This window comes from Petromyzon marinus, unplaced genomic scaffold, assembly GCF_048934315.1.
Source record: "Petromyzon marinus isolate PM22_M1 ecotype Great Lakes invasive population unplaced genomic scaffold, UKy_Petmar_22M1.pri1.0 PM_Scaffold_31, whole genome shotgun sequence".
In the NCBI taxonomy this organism is placed as follows: Eukaryota; Metazoa; Chordata; class Hyperoartia; order Petromyzontiformes; family Petromyzontidae; genus Petromyzon; species Petromyzon marinus.
Window position 1 is genome coordinate 201,742 of NW_027423291.1, and position 21,937 is coordinate 223,678.

At 44.5% G+C, this 21,937-nt stretch overlaps 1 protein-coding gene across 2 annotated transcripts in view; it reads right to left on the minus strand.

Moving 5' to 3' along the window:
- Positions 1–551: 551 nt before the first annotated feature.
- Positions 552–21,937, minus strand: part of LOC142923159 (NACHT, LRR and PYD domains-containing protein 3-like) — a 54,470-nt gene continuing 33,084 nt past the window's right edge. For both annotated transcript variants that reach the window (XM_076064091.1, XM_076064092.1), the window contains 6 exons: positions 21,732–21,815; positions 20,882–20,968; positions 6,571–6,654; positions 5,677–5,763; positions 1,994–2,077; positions 552–1,185 (listed from right to left, as the gene is read on the minus strand). In XM_076064091.1, the coding sequence (XP_075920206.1) occupies positions 1,104–1,185; positions 1,994–2,077; positions 5,677–5,763; positions 6,571–6,654; positions 20,882–20,968; positions 21,732–21,815 (508 nt within the window). In that variant the 3' untranslated portion in view covers positions 552–1,103. The remainder of the gene's footprint in view (positions 1,186–1,993; positions 2,078–5,676; positions 5,764–6,570; positions 6,655–20,881; positions 20,969–21,731; positions 21,816–21,937) is intronic.

Here is a 21,937-nt window from a genome sequence, read left to right on the forward strand (position 1 = left end):
TAGCTTCCACACAGAATTATGCAACCGATGAAAAGATAATGCCACACAACTGATTTGGAGTGAGACCTCTGCTGGTTAACCGGAGCCAATCATCAATACACTGCCCAGGTATGGGAAACTCTCCACTCTCTCCACAACTGCCCTATCACCAATTGGGAGTTGTTTTGGTGGGGCTGATGGTAAGGCCCCACCTCTTAGCAGAAAGCTCAAGGTTCAGCAGCAACGCCTCCAACTCCTCTTCTGAGCAAGCAGCAATTACCAGATCATCGGCAAACGTAACATGGTTGAGCAATAGGGAGCCATCCCTTGACCACACCTGGGCATTAATCAGCCTCCGATTGTAGCTGTAGCAGATAGAAGGCTTCAGGAAGTACGTGGTAAAAATATATGTAAATTAATGTGGGAGCCGGAGGACATGTCTGTCGCACCCGAAGGTTTAGAGGGAATGGCTCCAACTCCCAGTCATGCAGTTTTAACCGGGCGGCAAAGAATACGAAATCCTGCAGTAACGAAAGCTGTAAGTAAAGATAAGTAATGTAATAATAGGAAGGTGATATTAAAAAAATGGTGTATTTGAACTTGAGTTTACACAATAACAAAGAAGACATTTTAACGTGAGTTGACACAAGAATGAAGATGAAAGCAATGGGCAAGTTATAAGCAAAAAAATATCAGGTGTACGATTTGTATGGTGTGTATGGCATTGTGACAAATGCAAAATTTATGATAATATTTGTAGCTACGTGACGTAACAGGTGAGCTGCCAGACCATTGAAAATTACCCCCTTCCCCGCAACCCTCCGCATTCCCCCTGCCACCCCTCCCCCACTACCCCCAACATTGCTTCCCTACACCTCATTCATAAATACAGTTACACATCATCGGAATCACCACGCTCATCAGAATCTTGGAGCCGCGTTCACCCTTGGCTTCGTGTGGGGTTCACAGAGAGAGAAAGCTCCCCGCTCATTGTCGTCTCAGTCAGGCTCAGAGTCGGTGCCGGTGATCGGAGCTGTTGAGGTGAAATGCGCCGGGCTGCTGTGCGAGTTGCACGTGGGGCAGCTCCGTCTGTTGCAGGGCCAGCGTCGCCTCTCCGCTTAAATCTACAAACGCAGGCCTCCTCTGGGAGTCCATTTGCTCCTCAGCTCCTTCTTCCCCTCCTCACTGAAGTCATTGCACTCCACCCTGCAACACAGAGAGAGGTTCACGCTGACACGGGTTCACACGGAGACTCGGGCAGCTCCGCACCGTTCGAGACCCATGCAACCCACAACAACCACTCTGGATGAAGGTCTCCTCATGCTATTAGAGCTGTTTCACCATACTTCACCACGCGGGTCAGTGCAGGTCTGTGATGGCAGGGACTGCAGATCTAGGATCGTAGAATAGTTCAAGGGTGGATTGTGCTGCACACTGCAGTCTGTTGCCCACAACTTAGCTCTGCTGCCTATAACGCCTGTGGTTAGCGCAGTGGTCACCCATTTAAGCACTCCAGGCTAAATCCTGCTTATCTTGCAGATTTAAGATCAGGCACATTCCTCAGTCGTTTGGTCATGTTCACTGGTCTGATAATGAATATTGTCATTGTTTGGAGGAGTGGGGTCAGCTTGGTGGCGTGTTGGCTGTTGTGTTGTTTGGTTCTGTGTTGTGTTGCATTGTGTTTATAAGTTTACTTTTTTTTTCATTCTTACCTGATGATGGTTGCTATTGTTGCAATCGAAACGTCTATTCTATTATTATTTGATTAAATTTTCTACGTGACTTTACCGAAAGAACCAAAGATAATATTAAATGCACTGGAATACACTCCACTACTCACTCCACTTCTGGCAATGGCTCTCATAGCACACAAACATGCTGTGAAGGTCCATTTCCAAAACTTTGTCTTTTTCATATTTTCTCCTCCTAAGGCCACAGTGTTACTGACGAATCTAAGTTGTTTTGTCTGTAGCAACAATCAGAGCGCGTATGAGACACGAGCAGCATAACTTACCCGAGCTCCCTCAATGCTTTGTTGGTGATCATGATGTCATGGAGAGCTGGGATCGATTTGTCTGTCAGTGAGCAGAGCCACAGACTGCAGGGAGAGAAGAGGCACTGAGTGGGTGACACTGGAAAATAAAAAGTGTACACACTCACAAGAAATGGAGAGCAACTCAACATATTTTAGTACAATAAGGGTGGAAACCTCGTAGAATCAGCGAAACAGAGGGAGGGAGTAATAATTTCGGACCCAGGAATGTAACCTTATTTGTCTATTAATTGTTTAATGCGGCTTTGTCCAACATGGAATTTTACAGGAACGTAACCCACCGCATTTGGCGAGGTCTGCAATATTTTGTATAAAAAATCGCATTGGTCCATGAAAGGCCACTAGATACAGGCAGAGGAGCCAGAATCTAAATCTGAATAATTATTTATATTGGAGAATCTGAAAAGCTAAAAAACTATTTTTCACAGATGTCCACGCTACCCATCACGAGGCCAAGGCTGGTTTAAACCGTATATTGGGTAAGGTTAAAATAATGTTCAAATGTATAGGGGTGGCGTATAAGAGCCATTGGTGACTTTATGGCTTTAATAACGGTCAGGTTGTGGTGTTATCTAATGTAAACGTATGGGTGGGCAATTAATGCCAAGATTGCAGCCGTTCATGACAATACATTCTTAATTGTAATCTATGCCGTTAAATACTGATGATCATCGATAATATCCAGTGTGCCCATCTGGCTTCCAACATCCGGTGAAACTGGTAAAACCGCTCCAAAGGCTGTACCAGTCCGGCGATCGGCACCATGTGCGTGACAAAACAAGTAGCTATCCTTTATTTCAGTGTCAAATAATATACACAATACATCATACACTACATACAACTTAAACAATGAAAATACTGCACGCATATAATTTTTTCATGACTAATAACTAGTCATAGGAACAATAAATATACAGCGCGATCTGCCGAAAATTGCGTGCAATTCGGCGTTTGCCAGAGCACTGATCTGAAGGCTGCATCAGTCTGACGATTGTCAAACACAAGTTGTTGTTGTCAAACACAAGTCGTTGTTGTCAAACACAAGTCGTTGTTGTCAAACACAAGTCGTTGTTGTCAAAAACAAGTCGTTGTTGTCAAACACAAGTTGTTGAAAACGAGCATTGTACGCACATCACTGCATGCAGAGTCTTCGATAGTGGAGTGGTGAGTGCGGGACAGTAAATAGTAACTTTTTACAGCAGGATATTTATTTAGTTTATTCTTATATATATTTAAGCGATTTTCATATCGTAAACTATTTAAAATATTAAAAATATAAAGAGCACCTATAACCATAATCTTATTCAAGAACCTGCAAAAATAAGCTGTTTTAAATAATGACGCGATTATCTGGTGTTATTGAAAATCCAGTACTCCCTTCTCCCCGATGCTGCTTGATAATCGATGATCTACTGTATTAACATAATATAGTTTGAAACAATATCATTGGTTAGAATCGGTAGTGACAATTGTAATTGTATTGTTATTTATAGTGGTTAAAAGTGTTGTAATAAGTGTGGTTAATAACTTAATTGATGATTGCATAAAAAAGTTATAATAGATGTTAAAATACAACATTCTGCTACTAGCTTCCTTGCCCATCAAATGATGGAAGGTGTAATATTTACGAACAAAAATGAGCAGAGTATAATTGTTAATTGAATGGTAGTGAATCTTGCAGGAAAGAATGTCATGAAACACATTCCTACGGAGGGAGCTGGTAGGAACGTTGGATTGCTCGGTCAATGGCCAGGGTCAACGGTGGCGTGGTGTATTCCGCAAATATGCCCGACTGTGAGGGCGGGCACAAGCCGGCGTGAGTTGGTTAAACGTTGAGTTTTATAAGGGCACCACGGGGTGATCCCCTCCCTGCCCAGCCTCACCCTCGCTCCCTCCCCGAAGAGCCCCACCCTCCCTCCCTCCCCGAAGAGCCCCACCCTCCCTCCCTCCCTCCCCGAAGAGCCCCACCCTCCCTCCCTCCCCGAAGAGCCCCACCCTCCCTCCCTCCCTCCCCGAAGAGCCCCACCCTCCCTCCCTCCCCGAAGAGCCCCACCCTCCCTCCCTCCCCGAAGAGCCCCACCCTCCCTCCCTCCCCGAAGAGCCCCACCCTCCCTCCCTCCCCGAAGAGCCCCACCCTCCCTCCCTCCCTCCCCGCCCAGCCCCACCCAGCCCCTCCCCACTCAGCCCCTCCCCATCCTCCCCTCCCTACCCTCCCCACCCAGCCCCTCCGTCCCCACCCAGCCCCGACCCTCCCTCCACACCCAGCCCCTCCCCACCTAGCCCCTCCCCACTCAGCCCCTCCCCCCCTCCCTTCCCCACTCTCCCCACCCATCCCTCCCCATCCAGCCCCTCCCGAACCTCCTCACCCAGCCCCGCCCCACTCAGCCCCTCCCCACCCTCCCCTCCCAGCCCCTCCCCACCCTCCCCACCAAGCCCCTCCCCGCCCTCCCCACCCAGCCCCTCCCCACTCTTCCCACCCTCCCCTCCCCATCCAGCCCCTCCCCAACCTCCCCACCAAGCCCCGCCCCACTCAGCCCCTCCCCTCCCCACTCTCCCCACCCAGCCTCCCTCCCTACCCAGCCCCCCCCCACCCTCCCCTCTCCACCCAGCCCCACACCTCCCATTTTTGTATGCACGACGGACGGACACAATAATCCCCTGTTGGCTGGTGTAACCAGAGGTTCCTACCAGTAACACTTCACTGCATTTCACCTTAGCACTGTATATAACTGACCTTAAATTTGTTCTAATTCACTGCTCTCTTCTGCTTTCAGTTGCTGGGGTTCAAATAAATTGGATTGCAGTACAATATCTGGAAAATCAACGAGAAATGTCTATTTAACCAAAATGTAGAAGCATAAATTAGACTTACCTTTTGTTTCAAGTGCTGAATAAAAAAATAAAGACCCCAAATCCACTTTGTGCTGCGTATAATTATTTATTAGATTCACTTTCAATAAAGAAACGTCAAATTGAAAGTGAATTTGCGAAAAATATATTTCCGCTCGACCTTCTTCATGACGGGGGGTGCGGCATGTGGAGTGACATCACGCGCGGGACACAACTCCCTCATTAATAATCATGAGCGGATGACGTTACTCCACATGGAGCTTCCCCCCCTCATCAATAATCATGAGATAATGCCATCACTCATGTGGACCACGCCCCCCCACTCCCTCATTAATAATCAAGAGCGGATGACGTCATTCCACATGGAGCTCCCCACCATAAATAATCATGAGCGGATGACGTCACTCATGTGGACCCCGCTGCCACCCCCTCATTAATAATCATGAGCGGATGACGTCACTCCACATGGAGCTCCCCCCCCCGTCACTTTTTGTAAAGAAACGTCTGTGGAGAGTTATTTATTTGGTTAACTTATAATTTAAAAAAACGTCAAATTTAAAGCGAATTTGCGTAAAACAAATTTCTGCTCGACCTGCGTGAGTGTAAAAATCCACCCGCTCATGATTATTTTATTATTAATGACGGGGGGGTGTGGCATGTGGAGTGACATCACGCGCGTTACGCACATTTCTGGGCTATTATAGTAGTAATACTGTATTTTATATCCGCATGTGTGTGTATATATTTGTTTACGTGTACTTATATAAGTGTGTGTGCATCAGGACATTACTCACTCTAACCACTTCAAACTCCCTTCTCTCCCCAACATCTCGTCCGCTAAAAGTTGGAGTCCGCTGTCTCCGATCTTGTTGTCACGCAGCCTAAACCCGGGTGGACGGGAGAAGGGACAGCGCTGACTCACTGAGCCCGCGGGTACCGCGGAGTCAAACACGTGGTGAGTGAGGGACACTCACAATGGCGGTGCACGTGACTAGAGCACACACGTTCATGAGCAAAGCTGCTCATTGTTTAATGCTTCTGTTAGACATTTTATATATAATAGGTGGCATTCACAATTATCAGTTAACTCACGATAATTCATTCAATTATACTGCACTGTACCTTTTTAATATGAAAAGCGTTTGCGTTTATATAAACACAAAGTTGCAACAGAGGGTCACACACAAGTGAAGTACATTTTCATCGAGGAACACAGGGAGATGTTTACAATTAATGTGTCTGCTAACAATGTTGTGAAAATGAATATTGCTTTAGCCTATGTGTTAAATTAAACAAATGTGTTAAGGTTACAGTAAAACATTTTTAAAGTGGACTCGATTAAGCAAGAATTGTGTAAGCCAGCCTCCCGTAAATGTTTAAGTATGATATAAGCATCTTATAGTAATTTTGCTTCCCTGCCCTCTGCTGTCCACAAAGTTTTCCTGTAGCACATAGCACCGAATAATACATGGGGGCCTCCCAATCAGGCTCTATCCAGTCTCAATTCTTATTGGGTTTGGTGCATTCTGCATGATTTGGGCATCGACAAAGATATTGCTCAGCCTTGCCATGTAGAGACAGCAAGATTGCTGTTTTCATATTTCAATGTTTACTTCACAACATGTTGCACCAATAATTAGCACAGTTCGTCCACAGAGCAAATGTGAGAAACGAACAGCAGAGCTTACTTGAGACTCTTCAAACCTGTGTTGGCCTTGAGGATGACACTGAGAAAGAAACCCGACTTGTCCGTCAGTGAGCACTGATACAGGCTGCAGGGAGATAAGAGGTGGTGTGAGTGGTTGCAAAGAGGATGGGTAGAGACTCTAGGCAGATAGTGGGGGATGGTGAGGGGTAGTGAGAGGTGGTGGTGGTTGATGGGACAGTGGTTGAGGGTCGTGTTTGTGGATACTGTGCACAAATGAACCTCATGTCAACTTTAATAGGAGCTTGCAAATAGCAACTGCTGTTTAGGTTTTTGGGTTAATGTGATGTGTGTGTGAATGTCTACTATGTGTGCATTTGCGTTAGTACATCTCTATGCGTGTTTGGTACATGTGTATCTTAGTGTATGCATATTTGTGTGCATGCACGTGGGAAGCAGTGGTGCAGTGGTTAGAACAGCGAGCCACAAACCTGCTTCGATTGCCGCTCACGGCTAACTTCATTGATGAATATCTAAAAAGGCCGTGGACCTCACCTAGGTCGACTCAGCCTTAATTACTACCTGGTGCAGTAAGTAAACATTAGTTGGCCGAGTGTGGTGCTGGCCTCCCAACCCCTCATGTGCCGTTCTGGCCTTCATTAGGTGACCCTTAACAGTAGATGACCAAAAGTCTGCAAAAGGCTCTCTGTAAAATCTCTGTGTATGTATATAAAGATCAAATAATCATGATTTATTTTCGATTTTGCATCTTCCTATAAGCGGTCATATCTGAAAGCGTTTCATTTACCATTTCATCACAACGTAATTGAAAGGAAACCCCCAGTAACAACTGTCTGAGCACAAAGTAAATTAGCACCTGGCCTGCATATTGGCATTTCCACTACAACTTTTCCCATATCTTCTCAATTTCCTCAGAACATCCTCCCATTTCCGTATCAAATAAAAAATATAGTACATTACACACTACATACACCAACTTAAACAATGAAAATACTGAACGTATATAATTTTTTCATAACGAATAACTACAGTCATAGAAAATATGCAGTGCGATCCTCCGTTCGCCAGAGCACCGGTCTTAAGGCTGCATCAGTCCGACGATTGTCAAACAAAAGTTGTTGTTGTCAACCACAAGTTGTTATTGTCAAACACCAGTTGTTGTCAAACACAAGTTGTTGTTGTCAAACACAAGTTGTTGTCAAACACAAGTTGTTGTCATCAAACACAAGTTGTTGTCAAACACAAGTTGTTGTTATCAAACACAAGTTGTTGCTGTTGTCAGACACAAGTTGTTGTTGTCAAACACAAGTTGTTGTCAATCACAAGTTGTTTTTTTCAATCACAAAATGTTGTCAAACACAAGTTGTTGTTGTCAACCACCAGTTGTTGTTGTCAACCACCAGTTGTTGTTGTCAACCACCAGTTGTTGTTGTCAACCACCAGTTGTTGTCAAAGAAAAGTTGTTGTTTTCAAACACAAGTTTTTGTTGTCAACCACCAGTTGTCAAACACAAGTTGTTGTTGTCTAACACAAATTGTTGTTGTCAACCACAAGTTGTTGTCTAACACAAGTTGTTGTTGTCAACCACAAGTTGTTGTCTAACACAAGTTGTTGTTGTCAACCACAAGTTGTTGTCTAACACAAGTTGTTGTTGTCAAACACAAGTTGTTGTTGTCAAACACAAGTTGTTGTTGTTGTCAACCACAAGTTGTTGTTAACCACAAGTTGTTGTTAACCACAAGTTGTTGTTAACCACAAGTTGTTGTCTAACACAAGTTGTTGTTGTCAAACACAAGCTGTTGTTGTTGTCAAACAAGTTGTTATTATCAAACACAAGTTGTTGTTGTCAAACACAAGTTGTTGTTATCAAACACACGTTGTTGTCAAACACACGTTGTTGTCAAACACACGTTGTTGTTGTGAAACACAAGTTCTTGTTGTCAAACACAAGTTGTTGTCAATCACAAGTTGTTGTTTTCAATCACAAGATGTTGTTAAACATAAGTTCTTGTCAAAAACAAGTTGCTGTTGAAAGTTGTTGTTGTCAAACACAGGTTGTTGTCAAACACAAGTTGTTGTTGTCAACCACAAGTTGTTGACAACCACAAGTTGTTGTCAAAAACAAGTTGTCGTCATCAAACAAGTTGTTGTTTTCAATCACAAAATGTTGTCAAACATAAGTTGTTGTCAAAAACAAGTTGTTGTTGTCAAACACAGGTTGTTGTCAAACACAAGTTGTTGTTGTCAAACACAAGTTGTTGTCAATCACAAGTTGTTTTTTTCAATCACAAAATGTTGTCAAACACAAGTTGTTGTTGTCAACCACCAGTTGTTGTTGTCAACCACCAGTTGTTGTTGTCAACCACCAGTTGTTGTTGTCAACCACAAGTTGTTGTCAAAGAAAAGTTGTTGTTTTCAAACACAAGTTTTTGTTGTCAACCACCAGTTGTCAAACACAAGTTGTTGTTGTCTAACACAAATTGTTGTTGTCAACCACAAGTTGTTGTCTAACACAAGTTGTTGTTGTCAACCACAAGTTGTTGTCTAACACAAGTTGTTGTTGTCAACCACAAGTTGTTGTCTAACACAAGTTGTTGTTGTCAAACACAAGTTGTTGTTGTCAAACACAAGTTGTTGTTGTTGTCAACCACAAGTTGTTGTTAACCACAAGTTGTTGTTAACCACAAGTTGTTGTCTAACACAAGTTGTTGTTGTCAAACACAAGCTGTTGTTGTTGTCAAACAAGTTGTTATCAAACACAAGTTGTTGTTGTCAAACACAAGTTGTTGTTATCAAACACACGTTGTTGTCAAACACACGTTGTTGTCAAACACACGTTGTTGTTGTGAAACACAAGTTCTTGTTGTCAAACACAAGTTGTTGTCAATCAAAAGTTGTTGTTTTCAATCACAAGATGTTGTTAAACATAAGTTCTTGTCAAAAACAAGTTGCTGTTGAAAGTTGTTGTTGTCAAACACAGGTTGTTGTCAAACACAAGTTGTTGTTGTCAACCACAAGTTGTTGACAACCACAAGTTGTTGTCAAAAACAAGTTGTCGTCATCAAACAAGTTGTTGTTTTCAATCACAAAATGTTGTCAAACATAAGTTGTTGTCAAAAACAAGTTGTTGTTGTCAAACACAGGTTGTTGTCAAACACAAGTTGTTGTTGTCAAACAAAAGTTGTTGTTGTCAAACACAAGTTTTTTTTGTCAACCACCAGTTGTCAACCACAAGTTGTTGTCAACCACAAGCTGGTGTTGTCTAACACAAGTTGTTGTCATCAAACACAAGTTGTTGTCAAAAACAAGTTGTTGTCAAAAACAAGTTGTTGTCAAACAAGTTGTTGTTGTCAAACAAGTTGTTGTTGTCAAACAAGTTGTTGTTGTCAAACACAAGTTGTTGCTGTTGCCAGACACAAGTTGTTGTTGTTGTCAACCACCAGTTGTTGTTGTCAACCACCAGTTGTTGTCAAACAAAAGTTGTTGTTGTCAACCACAAGTTGTTGTTGTCTTACACAAGTTGTTGTTGTCTTACACAAGTTGTTGTTGTCAAACACAAATTGTTGTTGTCAAACACAAGTTGTTGTCAAACACAGGTTGTTGTTGTTGTCAAACACAGGTTGTTGTTGTTGTTGTCTAACGCAAGTTATTGTTGTCAAACAAAAGTTGTTGTTATCAAACAAGTTGTCGTTGTGAAGCACAAGTTGTTGTTGTCAACCACAAGTTGTTGTCTAACACAAGTTGTTCTGTCAACCACAAGTTGTTGTCAAACACAAGTTGTTGTCAAACAAAAGTTGTTGTCAAACACAAGTTGTTGTTGTCAACCACGAGTTGTTGTTGTCAACCACGAGTTGTTGTCAACCACAAGTTGTTGTTGTCAAACACAAGTTGTTGTCAAACACAAGTTGTTGTCAAACACAAGTTGTTGTCAAACACAAGTTGTTGTCATCAAACAAGTTGCTGTTGTCAAACACAAGTTGTTGTCAAAAACAAGTTGTTGTTGTCAAACACAGGTTGTTGTCAAACACAAGTTGCTGTTGTCAAACACAAGTTGTTGTTGTCAACCACCAGTTGTTGTTGTCAACCACCAGTTGTTGTTCTCAACCACCAGTTGTTGTTGTCAAACAAAAGTTGTTGTCAAACACAAGTTGTTGTTGTCAACCACCAGTTGTTGTTGTCAACCACCAGTTGTTGTCAACCACAAGTTGTTGTCAACCACCATTTGTTGTTGTCAAACAAAAGTTTTTGTTGTCAACCACCAGGTGTCAACCACAAGTTGTTGTCAACCACAAGTTGTTGTTGTTATCAAACACAAGTTGTTGTTGTCAAACACAAATTGTTGTTGTCAAACACAAGTTGTTGTCAACCACAAGTTGTCAAACACAGGTTGTTGTTGTCAAACACATGTTGTTGTTGTCTAACGCAAGTTATTGTTGTTAAACAAAAGTTGTTATCAAACAAGTTGTCGTTGTCAAGCACATGTTGTTGTTGTTGTTGTTGTCAACCACAAGTTGTTGTCTAACACAAGTTGTTGTTGTCAAAAACAAGTTGTTGTTAAAAACAAGTTGTTGTTGTCAAACACAAGTTGTTGTTGTCAAACACAAGTTGTTGTCAAACAAGTTGTTGTTGTCAATCATAAGTTGTTGTTGTTATCAAACACAAGTTGTTGTGGTCAAACACACGTTGTTATTGTCAAACATACGTTGATGTTGTGAAAGACAAGTTGTTGTTGTCAAACACACGTTGATGTTGTGAAACACAAGTTGTTGTTGTCAAACACAAGTTGTTGTTGTCAATCACAAGTTGTTGTTGTCAAACACAAGTTGTTGTCAAACAAGTTGTTGTTGTCAATCATAAGTTGTTGTTGTTGTTGTTATCAAACACAAGTTGTTGTGGTCAAACACACGTTGTTATTGTCAAACATACGTTGATGTTGTGAAATACAAGTTGTTGTTGTCAAACACACGTTGATGTTGTGAAACACAAGTTGTTGTTGTCAAACACAAGTTGTTGTTGTCAATCACAAGTTGTTGTGTTCAATCGCAAGATGTTGTCAAACATAAGTTGTTGTCAAAAACAAGTTGTTGTCAAACACAGGTTGTTGTCAAACACAAGTTGCTGTTGTCAAACACAAGTTGTTGTTGTCAGCCACCAGTTGTTGTTGTCAAACAAAAGTTGTTGTCAAACACAAGTTGTTGTCAAACCACCACTTGTTGTCAACCACAAGTTGTTGTCAAACACAAGTTGCTGTTGTCAAACACAAGTTGTTGTTGTCAACCACCAGTTGTTGTTAACAAACAAAAGTTGTTGTCAAACACAAGTTGTTGTTGTCAAACCACCACTTGTTGTCAACCACAAGTTGTTGTTGTCAATCACAAGTTGTTGTTTTCAATCACAAGTTGTTGTCAAACACAAGTTGTTGTCAAACATAAGTTCCTGTTGTCAAACACAAGTTCCTGTTGTCAAACACACGTTGTTGTCAAACAAAAGTTGTTGTTGTCAACCACAAGTTGTTGTTGTCAACCACAAGTTGTTGTCAACCACAAGTTGTTGTCAACCACAAGTTGTTGTTGTCAACCACAAGTTGTTGTTGTCAAACACAAGTTGTTGTTGTCAACCACAAGTTGTTGTCAAACACAAGTTGTTGTTGTCAACCACAAGTTGTTGTTGTCAACCACAAGTTGTTGTCAACCACAAGTTGTTGTCAACCACCAGTTGTTGTTGTCAAACAAAAGTTGTTGTTGTCAAACACAAGTTTTTGTTGTCAACCACCAGTTGTCAACCACAAGTTGTTGTTGTCAAACACAAGTTGTTGTTGTCAAACACAAATTGTTGTTGTCAAACACTAGTTGTTGTTGTCAAATACAGGTTGTTGTCAAACACATGTTGTTGTTGTTGTCTAACGCAAGTAATTGTTGTCAAACAAAAGTTGCTGTTCTCAAACAAGTTGTCGTTGTCAAGCACAAGTTGTTGTCTAACACAAGTTGTTGTTGTTGTCAAAACAAGTTGTTGTTGTTAAAAACAAGTTGTTGTTGTCAAGCACAAGTTGTTGTTGTCAAGCACAAGTTGTTGTTGTTGTCAAACACAAGTTGTTGTCAAACAGTTGTTGTTGTCAAACACAAGTTGTTATTGTTATCAAACACAAGTTGTTGTTGTCAAGCACAAGTTGTTGTTGTTGTCAAACACAATTTGTTGTTGTCAATCACAAGTTGTTGTTTTGTTCTGTCAACCACAAGTTGTTGTCAAACACAAGATGTTGTCAAACATAAGTTGTTGTCAAAAACAAGTTGTTGTTGTCAAACACAGGTTGTTGTCAAACACAAGTTGCTGTTGTCAAACACAAGTTGTTGTTGTCAACCACCAGTTGTTGTCAAACAAAAGTTGTTGTCAAACACAAGTTGTTGTTGCCAACCAGCAGTTGTTGTCAACCACAAGTTGTTGTCAACCACCAGTTGGTGTCAACCACAAGTTGTTGTCAACCACAAGTTGTTGTTAAACACAAGTTGTTGTTGTCAAACACACGTTGTTGTCATCAAACAAGTTGTTGTTTTCAATCACAAGATGTTGTCAAACATAAGTTGTCAAAAACAAGTTGTTGTTGTTGTTGTCAAACACAGGTTGTTGTCAAACAAAAGTTGTTGTCAAACACAAGTTGTTGTTCTCAACCACCAGTTGTTGTCAACCACCAATTGTTGTCAATCACAAGTTGTTGTCAACCACAAGTTGTTGTTGTCAAACACAAGTTGTTGTCAAACACAAGTTGTTGTCATCAAACAAGTTGTTGTCAACCACAAGTTGTTGTCAACCACAAGTTGTTGTTGTCAATAACAAGTTGTTGTCAAAAACAAGTTGTCAAAAACAAGTTGTTGTTGTCAAAAACAAGTTGTTGTTGTCAAACACAAATTGTTGTTGTCAAACACAAGTTGTTGTTGTCAAACAAGTTGTTGTTATCAAACATCAGTTGTTGTTATCAAACACAAATTTGTTGTTGTCAAACACAAGTTGTTTACGAACAAAAATGAGCAGAGTATAATTGTATATTGTGTTAATTGAATGGCAGTGAATGTTGCACTAAAGTATGTCATAAAACACATTCCTGCGGAGGGAGCTGGTAGGAACGTTGGGTTGCTCAGTCAATGGCCAGGGTCAACGGCAGCATGGTGTATTTCGCAAATATGCCCGACTGTGAGGGCGGGCACAAGCCGGCGTAAGTAGGTTAAACGTTGAGTTTCATAAGGGCACCACTGGGTGACCAGCCCCTCCCTGCTCAACCCCACCCTCCCTCCCTACCCGCCCAGCCCCACCCTCCTTCCCTCCCCTCCCCGCCCAGCCCCACCCTCCCTCCCTCCCGTCCCAGCCCAGCCCCACCCTCCCTCCCCGCCCATCCCCACCCTCCCTCCTCCCTGCGCAGCCCCACCCTCGCTCCCTCCCCGCCCAACCCCACCCTCCCTCCCTACCCGCCCAGCCCCACCCTCCCTCCCTCCCCGCCCAACCCCACCCTCCCTCCCTGCGCAGCCCCACCCTCCCTCCCTCCCCGCCCATCCCCACCCTCCCTCCCTCCCCGCCCAGCCCCACCCTCCCTCCCTCCCCGCCCAACCCCACCCTCCCTCCCTACCCGCCCAGCCCCACCCTCCCTCCCTCCCCGCCTAGCCCCACCCTCCCTCCCTCCCCACCCAGCCCCACCCTCTTTTTTTAACGATCAGAAGAAACAGAAAGATGCTCGGTCTTTCGATACTTTGCTTCGTTCATCATGTCGTCTTTTTTTGTCTTTTTGTTTGCTTATGCGCCCCCTTTTTTAAATAAAAGATATAACACGGTTTTCCCATGCACCATAAATCCCATTGTGTGCCACTGTGTTCATAAACACCAGCAAACAAAAATCACCCTTAAAAATCCATCACCAGATCCCCTGCTTTCGCCACATTACACAAAGCACCCTCGGTAGCCCAACGCATCGAAAAAGATGCGACACCCCTCGTCAACTGAGCGTACCGAAATTCCAGCCAAATTCTGGCAGAAACCAAGGCCTTGAAGATGCGGCAGTGGCTGGGGAAGCCGCTCCCGACAATTGCGCATTTTATGGCCCTATAGATGGCCAGTTTGGTGTTGTTCATGATAAAGTTAATCAACCCCTCTATATCCTTGGTACCCTCGTTCCCCCTATATCCAAAAATAAGAATTGTGGGGGAGAAATGAAGATTTAATTTCAGTATAATATTGTGTACCAGCTTATAGAGTGAGTCTAGGCTTTTGCAGCGTACGTATTGATGTGCCATTTATTCGAGCTCACCACAGAATCTGCATTCAGGATTTGTGTCTGTGAAAAGTGCCAGGAATGTGTTCGTGGTCACAGTCCCATGGGCAATGCTCCAGCTAAGATCACCGTGGCGCTTGTATGATGGATTTGAGTAAAACAGCTCCCAATGAGGCCTCACGCGATCACTGCAGGGCATCGTGTCCCTCCAAGCGTAGCCCTTACGTGACATTATTATTTGTTGGAGGAAATCGACCATTTGGGCGTACAGCTTTTTCCGGTCTACACCTGAGAAGCACCCCTCCTGGTCATTCCCCGAGGTGTGCCCCCCGTGCTGCTGTGAGGAAAAGAGGTGAGTGTGCTCCCGTGCTGGGACGACATTCAGTTTTGGTGGCACTGGGCCACCGCCGGCTGACTCATCACCAACACTCACAGCAGGCGCACTCCCCACTGCTGTTGAGAAGGACCTTCGTATCCCATTCACAAGTTTTGCGGCGAGTCTCACTGAGTGCATTTTGGTCATTGCAATTATCTCAGCAAGGAGAAGCCACTGCCCCTCCGTGCCTGGTTTCACTAAATCGCCCACCCTCGTGAGACGTGCGTCCACCATGCGTTTTTCCATGGCAGGGCCCACAAGAGAGGGTAGTGCCATGTTGGGGTTCCATAACAGCGGCTCGTGAGCGAATTCTGATGGTGACTGGGGTGTATTTAGTCTGGCGGTGACAAGGAAACTCCAGGTATATAGGATACTCCTGTAGAAGTGGGGAATCTGTGCGAATGGAATACCTTTAATGTCCATAAAGAAGAGCTGCTTGCTGTACTGAAGGCCCTCGAGGTTATTCAGAAAAAAAGATGCTGTGGAACCCCACATGGGTGATGGGGCCGTGTAAAGAAACCTCTGTACGGCTTGTAGACGAAATGTAGAGAGCTGGCTCCATACACACACTAGACCGTGCCCGCCCTCCCGCAGTGGTAAGGCCAAGTTACCAGCAGCCACACGGTGCTTCCTCTGCGACCAGAAGAAGGCAGCTATCAGTCTCTGAAGTTTTGCTATGAGGTATGCGGGTGGAGTGAGGGAAAAGAAGTGGTGCCACAAGGTGGATGCAACCAACTGGTTCACCACCAGTGCTTTCCCTCTTAACGTGAGAGACTTGCGCAGGCGCCTCCAAGGCTCCAGTCGTTTCCTCACCTTCTCTTCCAAGAAATCCCAATTTTCCTGCAGTGGTTTTTCTCCAGGCCCCAGGAGCATGCCGAGATGGTGCAGATGCTCTTTGCTCCACGTTATTGTTTTGGCCAACTCTGGGAATTGGTCTTCGTCCCACCTCCCAACAAGCAGCCCACTGCACTTCTCACAGTTCATCCTAGAGGAGGACGCACGGGAGTAAACCTCTTGGCACTCGTGCAGCCGTTCGATGTCATCAAAACTTAGTAAAAAGAGGAGGATGTCATCGGCATATGCTGTGAGGGTCACTCTCATACTAGGCTCTTTTAGTCAATCCGGTGAGTCGGCGTCTGAGTAGATGCAGAAAAGGCTCCACGACGAGGGTGTAGAGCTGTCCTGACTAGTCCAGCCTTGCCTGATACCTCTTCTGAAATTTATAGGAGCAATTAGTCCGCCATTAACTTTAACCAGACACTGGGCCATGTTGTACAGCAGATTAATCAATCCTATGAAGCAGGTCCCAACACCAAACGCTTTCAGAGTGCCAAGAAGATACTGGTGATCAGCCCTTTCAAAGGCTCTCTTGATCAAAGGAGAGAAAGGCAAGTGGGAAGTTCAAATGCTCCGACAGACTGATCAAATCTCTGACCAGGAAAATCCCATCATGGATGGTCCTCCCTGGAACAGTGTATGCCTGATCATCGGCAATAATCTTAGCCAACACCCTCTTAAGCCTTGCAGATGCAGCTTTCGCGAGAATCTTATAGTCTGTGCTCAGCACTTAGACTGGACACCAATTTTTAAGGTATCTGAGGTTGCCCTTTTTCGGAATCAGTGTGAGCACGGCTCTCCTCCAGGACTGAGGCATCATGTTGGTCTCCACTGCTTCATCCAGCACGACTTTGTAGTCTTCACGAATGGAGTGCCAAAAATGATGATAAAACTCGCCCGTCTGCCCATCAATCCCTGGGGATTTGTTCCTGGCCAGGGCACTCACTGCCATGTCCAGGTCGCTTTGTTCGACCTCTTCTTCTTCACTCAAAGTAGGCAGGTCCTTCCAGATTTCATTCTGGGCCACTGTGGATATATGCTCTGGAGAGAAGAGATTCGCATAGTACTGTGCTATTGTTGTAGCTATCTGATTATTGTAGGAAACAAGGACCTCCTTGTCATCAAATAAATGCTCCATGGCTTTGCGTCTACCATTCTGCTTCCCTAATGAGAAAAAAAGTGTCGAGCTAGAGTCCATATCAAGGGTATCTTTAAAACGATAGCGTACAAATGCCCCTTTTGCCTTTTCTTTCTGCAACCCTTATAGACATTCTAGGGTCTCCACATATTCCTGCAGCAGGCCTGGATCGTCCCCAATCTTCCGCTTTTGCTCTAAAATATGGACCCTGTTCTCCAGCTCACAAATTTCTCGGTCAATATTTGTTGTTTCCCCAGGCGTACAACTGACACAGTTTTTGATGTGTACTTTCCTTATGTCCCACCATTGTGCTAAGCTATTAAACCGATCTTTCTTTCCCTGCCACTGCACCCAGAAGACCCAAAAAACACCAGTGAAGGTGGTGTCTTGCAAAAGGGCATTATTGAAACGCCAGTATGCCGATCCCCTTGGGACCCCTCGTATTTTCATTTTAAGTAGTATTAGGCGATGATCGGCCAGTGGTGCCGCCTGAATATTGGACGACACTGCACTATTTTCAAGGTCTTTTGAGATGTAAAACCGGTCAATCCTTGACTGTGACAGTGTTCTGTCAGCCCGGGTTCTTGTAAAGGTGAAACCTTGCTGCTTTGGATGTTGCGTCCGCCACACATCTACAAGACTGTACATGTGGACACATGCCGCAAGGTATTCAGGACACCGCTTTTGCAATGCTCGGTGCCAGTGCGGTCGAGGACATCGAGTGCACAGTTGAAATCTCCTCCCAAAATCAGACACTCGTCATTCGGGATGTTTTTGAGATGGTCCTGTAACTCATTGAAAAAAAAAAAGTTTTTCCGCATCATATGAGGTGGACAGAAATGTCATTAAGTTTGATCGTTACGTCGAGGGCTCTTCCCGGTACCACCTCAACCTGGTTAACTATGGTAGGTGTAAACCCCAGTGCAAATAACGTTACCACTCCTGAAGAATAATGAGTAAGGTGACTGAAAAACAAATCACCTTTCCATTCCGTTTCCCATTTATCCTCCTCGCTGGTTGTAAGATGCGTCTCCTGCACAAAGAACACCGAGGCTTTCGGGTGATCTCCGCGGTGAGGGACCCTCTCCCGAGTCACTTGTTGGGTGTGCTTCTTTAGCACCCTTGTCCACCGTTGCCTCACTGTTGGATTGGGCATTTGCTGTCTTTGGGCAGTGTTTATTAATATGCCCCTCTGCTTTGCATAGGTTGCATTTTAGCACATCCCTGCAGTAAAACAGCCTATGGGCCCTTCCTCCATGCATGACCACAAAGGAGCCCTCCTCAAGCTGCCCATAGGGCACCAGCATGTAGACCTGTCTTCTAAAAGACAAGACATGCCTCAAGGCAGGATTTTTGAGGCCCAAAGGCACACGCTGTAGGTTGGAAGTCAGCGTGCCCAACTTAGCCAGGTTATCTTGGATGTCTTTATCGGGAATGTAGGGCGGACGTTGGATACGATTACGCGTACCGATGGTGATGACAGTGGCTCCAAGGCGAGGTGCCAATTGTCAACCGTCAGCCCCTTCTCCATGGTGGCGTTTGCCACCTTTTTGGGCTCCATGAAGAAAACCACCCTTCCGCTCACCTTGGAGGCATACTTTATCGAGCCTCCAGGCACGATGGCGCCCAGCGCTTCCACGTAGACTTCGAGCGGGACATCGGTGGAAGCCGGGCAGCAGATCCCAGCCTCGCATGGAGGCTCCAGCTGCTGCTGCTGCGGGTGCTTTGCAGGCCCCAGAGACCGGCCTTGCGTAGGCGCGGTAGCTTTCGCGTATGTTGTTGCGGGTCGGGTGGACATATTCACTCGTGTGAGATGTCACACACAACCACTAAAGCAAACCTCTCTATTTTCTAAAGCCAAGAAAAAAATTAACAAAAAAACAACTATAAACGAAAAAGAATGTATATAAAGATGGTCAACCCTGTTTTATGACCACCTTCTCATAATTACTATTACTGCTGTCCACCCAAAGCTCCCCTGGAGAGGGTAAAATTACTTAAAGTCCATGGGTTTTTTTCAAGAGGAGAAGAAATAAAACGAAAATGTAGAAAAAAAGCACACCAATAAAAATAAAAATATGTAAACACGCTGGCAGCACAAACAAAGAGGGGTCTAAAGGGGATGTTAGCACTGCACTCACACCGGCTGGTGTGGTACAGTGTCAACACGTGGTGTGTATAACACGTGGAAGCACACGAGACAAAGGAACGGAAAAAAAACACGAAAAACCACCAAATTCTAAAAATTGCTTGAGGAACAAAGGAACTCAAAATCGAAATAACAACAAAGAAAAGCGTGATTATGAAATCAACTATCAAATCGGATAATGCGGAGAGAAAAGACACCTGTACACTGCAGAGAGCGCAGGCGCGCCCTAAACAGTGAAAAACAACAGAGAAGAACAAAGAAAGAAGGACAAAGGAAGTCTAAACAAACAAATAATCTGATCACAAATTGTGTATGAAGCAAGACACTTACTGTTGGTGAAAATACATCCGATAAAACGGTGAGAAAAATAAAGTTTTAGAGGTAAGGCCAGGAGCTTCGGGTGAAATACCCCCCCCCCGCCCGCCCAGCCCCACCCCCCCGCCCGCCCAGCCCCACCCCCCCCCCGCCCAGCCCCACCCCCCCCCCGCCCAGCCCCACCCCCCCCCCGCCCAGCCCCACCCCCCCCCCCGCCCCACCCCCCCCCCGCCCAGCCCCACCCCCCCCCCCGCCCAGCCCCACCCACCCCCCCCCGCCCTCCCCTCCCCACTTAGCCCCTCTCCACCATCCCCTCCCCACCCTCCCTCCCCACCCAGCCCCCCACCCTCCCCTCTTCACCTAGCCTCACCCCTCCCATTTTTGGATGCACGACGGACGGACACAATAATCCCCTGTTGGCTGGTGTAACCAGAGGTTCCTACCAGTAACACTTCACTGCATTTCACCTTAGCACTGTATATAACTGACCTTAAATTTGTTCTAATTCACTGCTCTCTTCTGCTTTCAGTCGCTGGGGTTCAAATAAATTGGATTGCAGTACAATATCTGGAAAATCACCGAGAAATGTCTATTTAACCAAAATTTTGAAGCATAAATTAGACTTACCTTTTGTTTCAAGTGCTGAAGAAAAAATAAAGACCCCAAATCCACTTTGTGCTGCGTATAATTATTTATTAGATTCACTTTCAATAAAGAAACGTACAATTTAAAGTGAATTTACGAAAAATATATATTTCCGCTCGACCTTCTTAATGACGGGGGGTGCGGCATGTGGAGTTACGTCACGCGCGGGACACAACTCCCTCATTAACAATCATGAGCGGATGACGTCATTCCACATGGAGCTCCCCACCATCAATAATCATGAGCAGATGACGTCACTCATATGGACCCCGCCCGCACCCCCTCATTAATAATCATGAGCAGATGACGTCACTTCACATGGAGCTCGCCCCCCCGTCACTTTCTGTAAAGTAACGTCTGCGTAGAGTTATTTATTTGGTTAACTTTCAATAAAGAAATGTCAAATTTAAAGCGAATTTACATTAAAAAAAAATTCCGCTCGACCTGCGTGAGTGTAAAAATCCAACCGCTCATGATTATTTCATGGAGTGACATCACGCGCGTTACGCACATTTCTGGGCTATTATAGTAGTAATACTGTATTTTATATCCGCATGTGTGTGTATATATTTGTTTATGTGTACTTATATAAGTGTGTGTGCATCAGGAAATAACTCACTCTAACGTCTCCAAACTCCCTTCTCTCCCCAACATCCCGTCCGCTATAAGCTGGAGTCCGCTGTCTCCGATCTTGTTGTGACTCAGCCTAAACCCGGGTGGACGGGAGAAGGGACAGCGCTGACTCACTGAGCCCACGGGAACCGCGGAGTCAAACACGCGGTGAGTGAGGGACACTCACAATGGCGGTGCACGTGACCAGAGCACGCACGTTCATGAGCAAAGCTGCTCATTGTTTAATGCTTCTGTTAGACATTTTATATATAATAGGTGGCATTCACAATTATCAGTTTACTCACAATCATCCATTCAATTATACTGCACTGTACATTTTCATCGAGGAACACAGGGAAATGTTTACAATGAATGTGTCTGCAAACAATGTTGTGAAAATGAATATTGCTTTAGACTGTGTTAAATTAAACAAATGTGTTAAGGTTACAGTAAAACATTTTTAAAGTGGAATCGATTAAGCAAGAATTGTGTAAGCCAGCCTCCCTTAAATGTTTAAGTGTGATATAAGCATTTTATAGTAATTAAGTGTAGGAAATTTGAGATGTCTCTAGATTTTGCTTCCCTGCCCTCTGCTGTCCACAAAGTTTTCCTGTAGCACATAGCACCTAATAATACATGGGGGCCTCCCAATCAGGCTCTATCCAGTCTCACTTCGTATTCAGTTTGGTGCATTCTGCATGATTTGGGCATCGACAAAGATATTGCTCAGCCTTGCCATGTAGAGACAGCAAGATTTGCTGTTTTCACATTTAAATGTTTACTTCACAACATGTTGCACAAATAATTAGCACAGTTCGTGCACAGAGCACATGTGAGAAACGAACAGCAGAGCTTACTTGAGACTCTTCAAACCTGTGTTGGCCTTGAGGATGACACCGAGAGAGAAACCCGACTTGTCCGTCAGTGAGCACTGATACAGGCTGCAGGGAGATAAGAGGTGGTGTGAGTGGGTGCAAAGGGGATGGGTAGAGGCTCTAGGCAGATAGTGGGAGATGGTGAGGGGTGGTTGAGAGGTAGTGATGGTTGATGGGACACTGGTTGA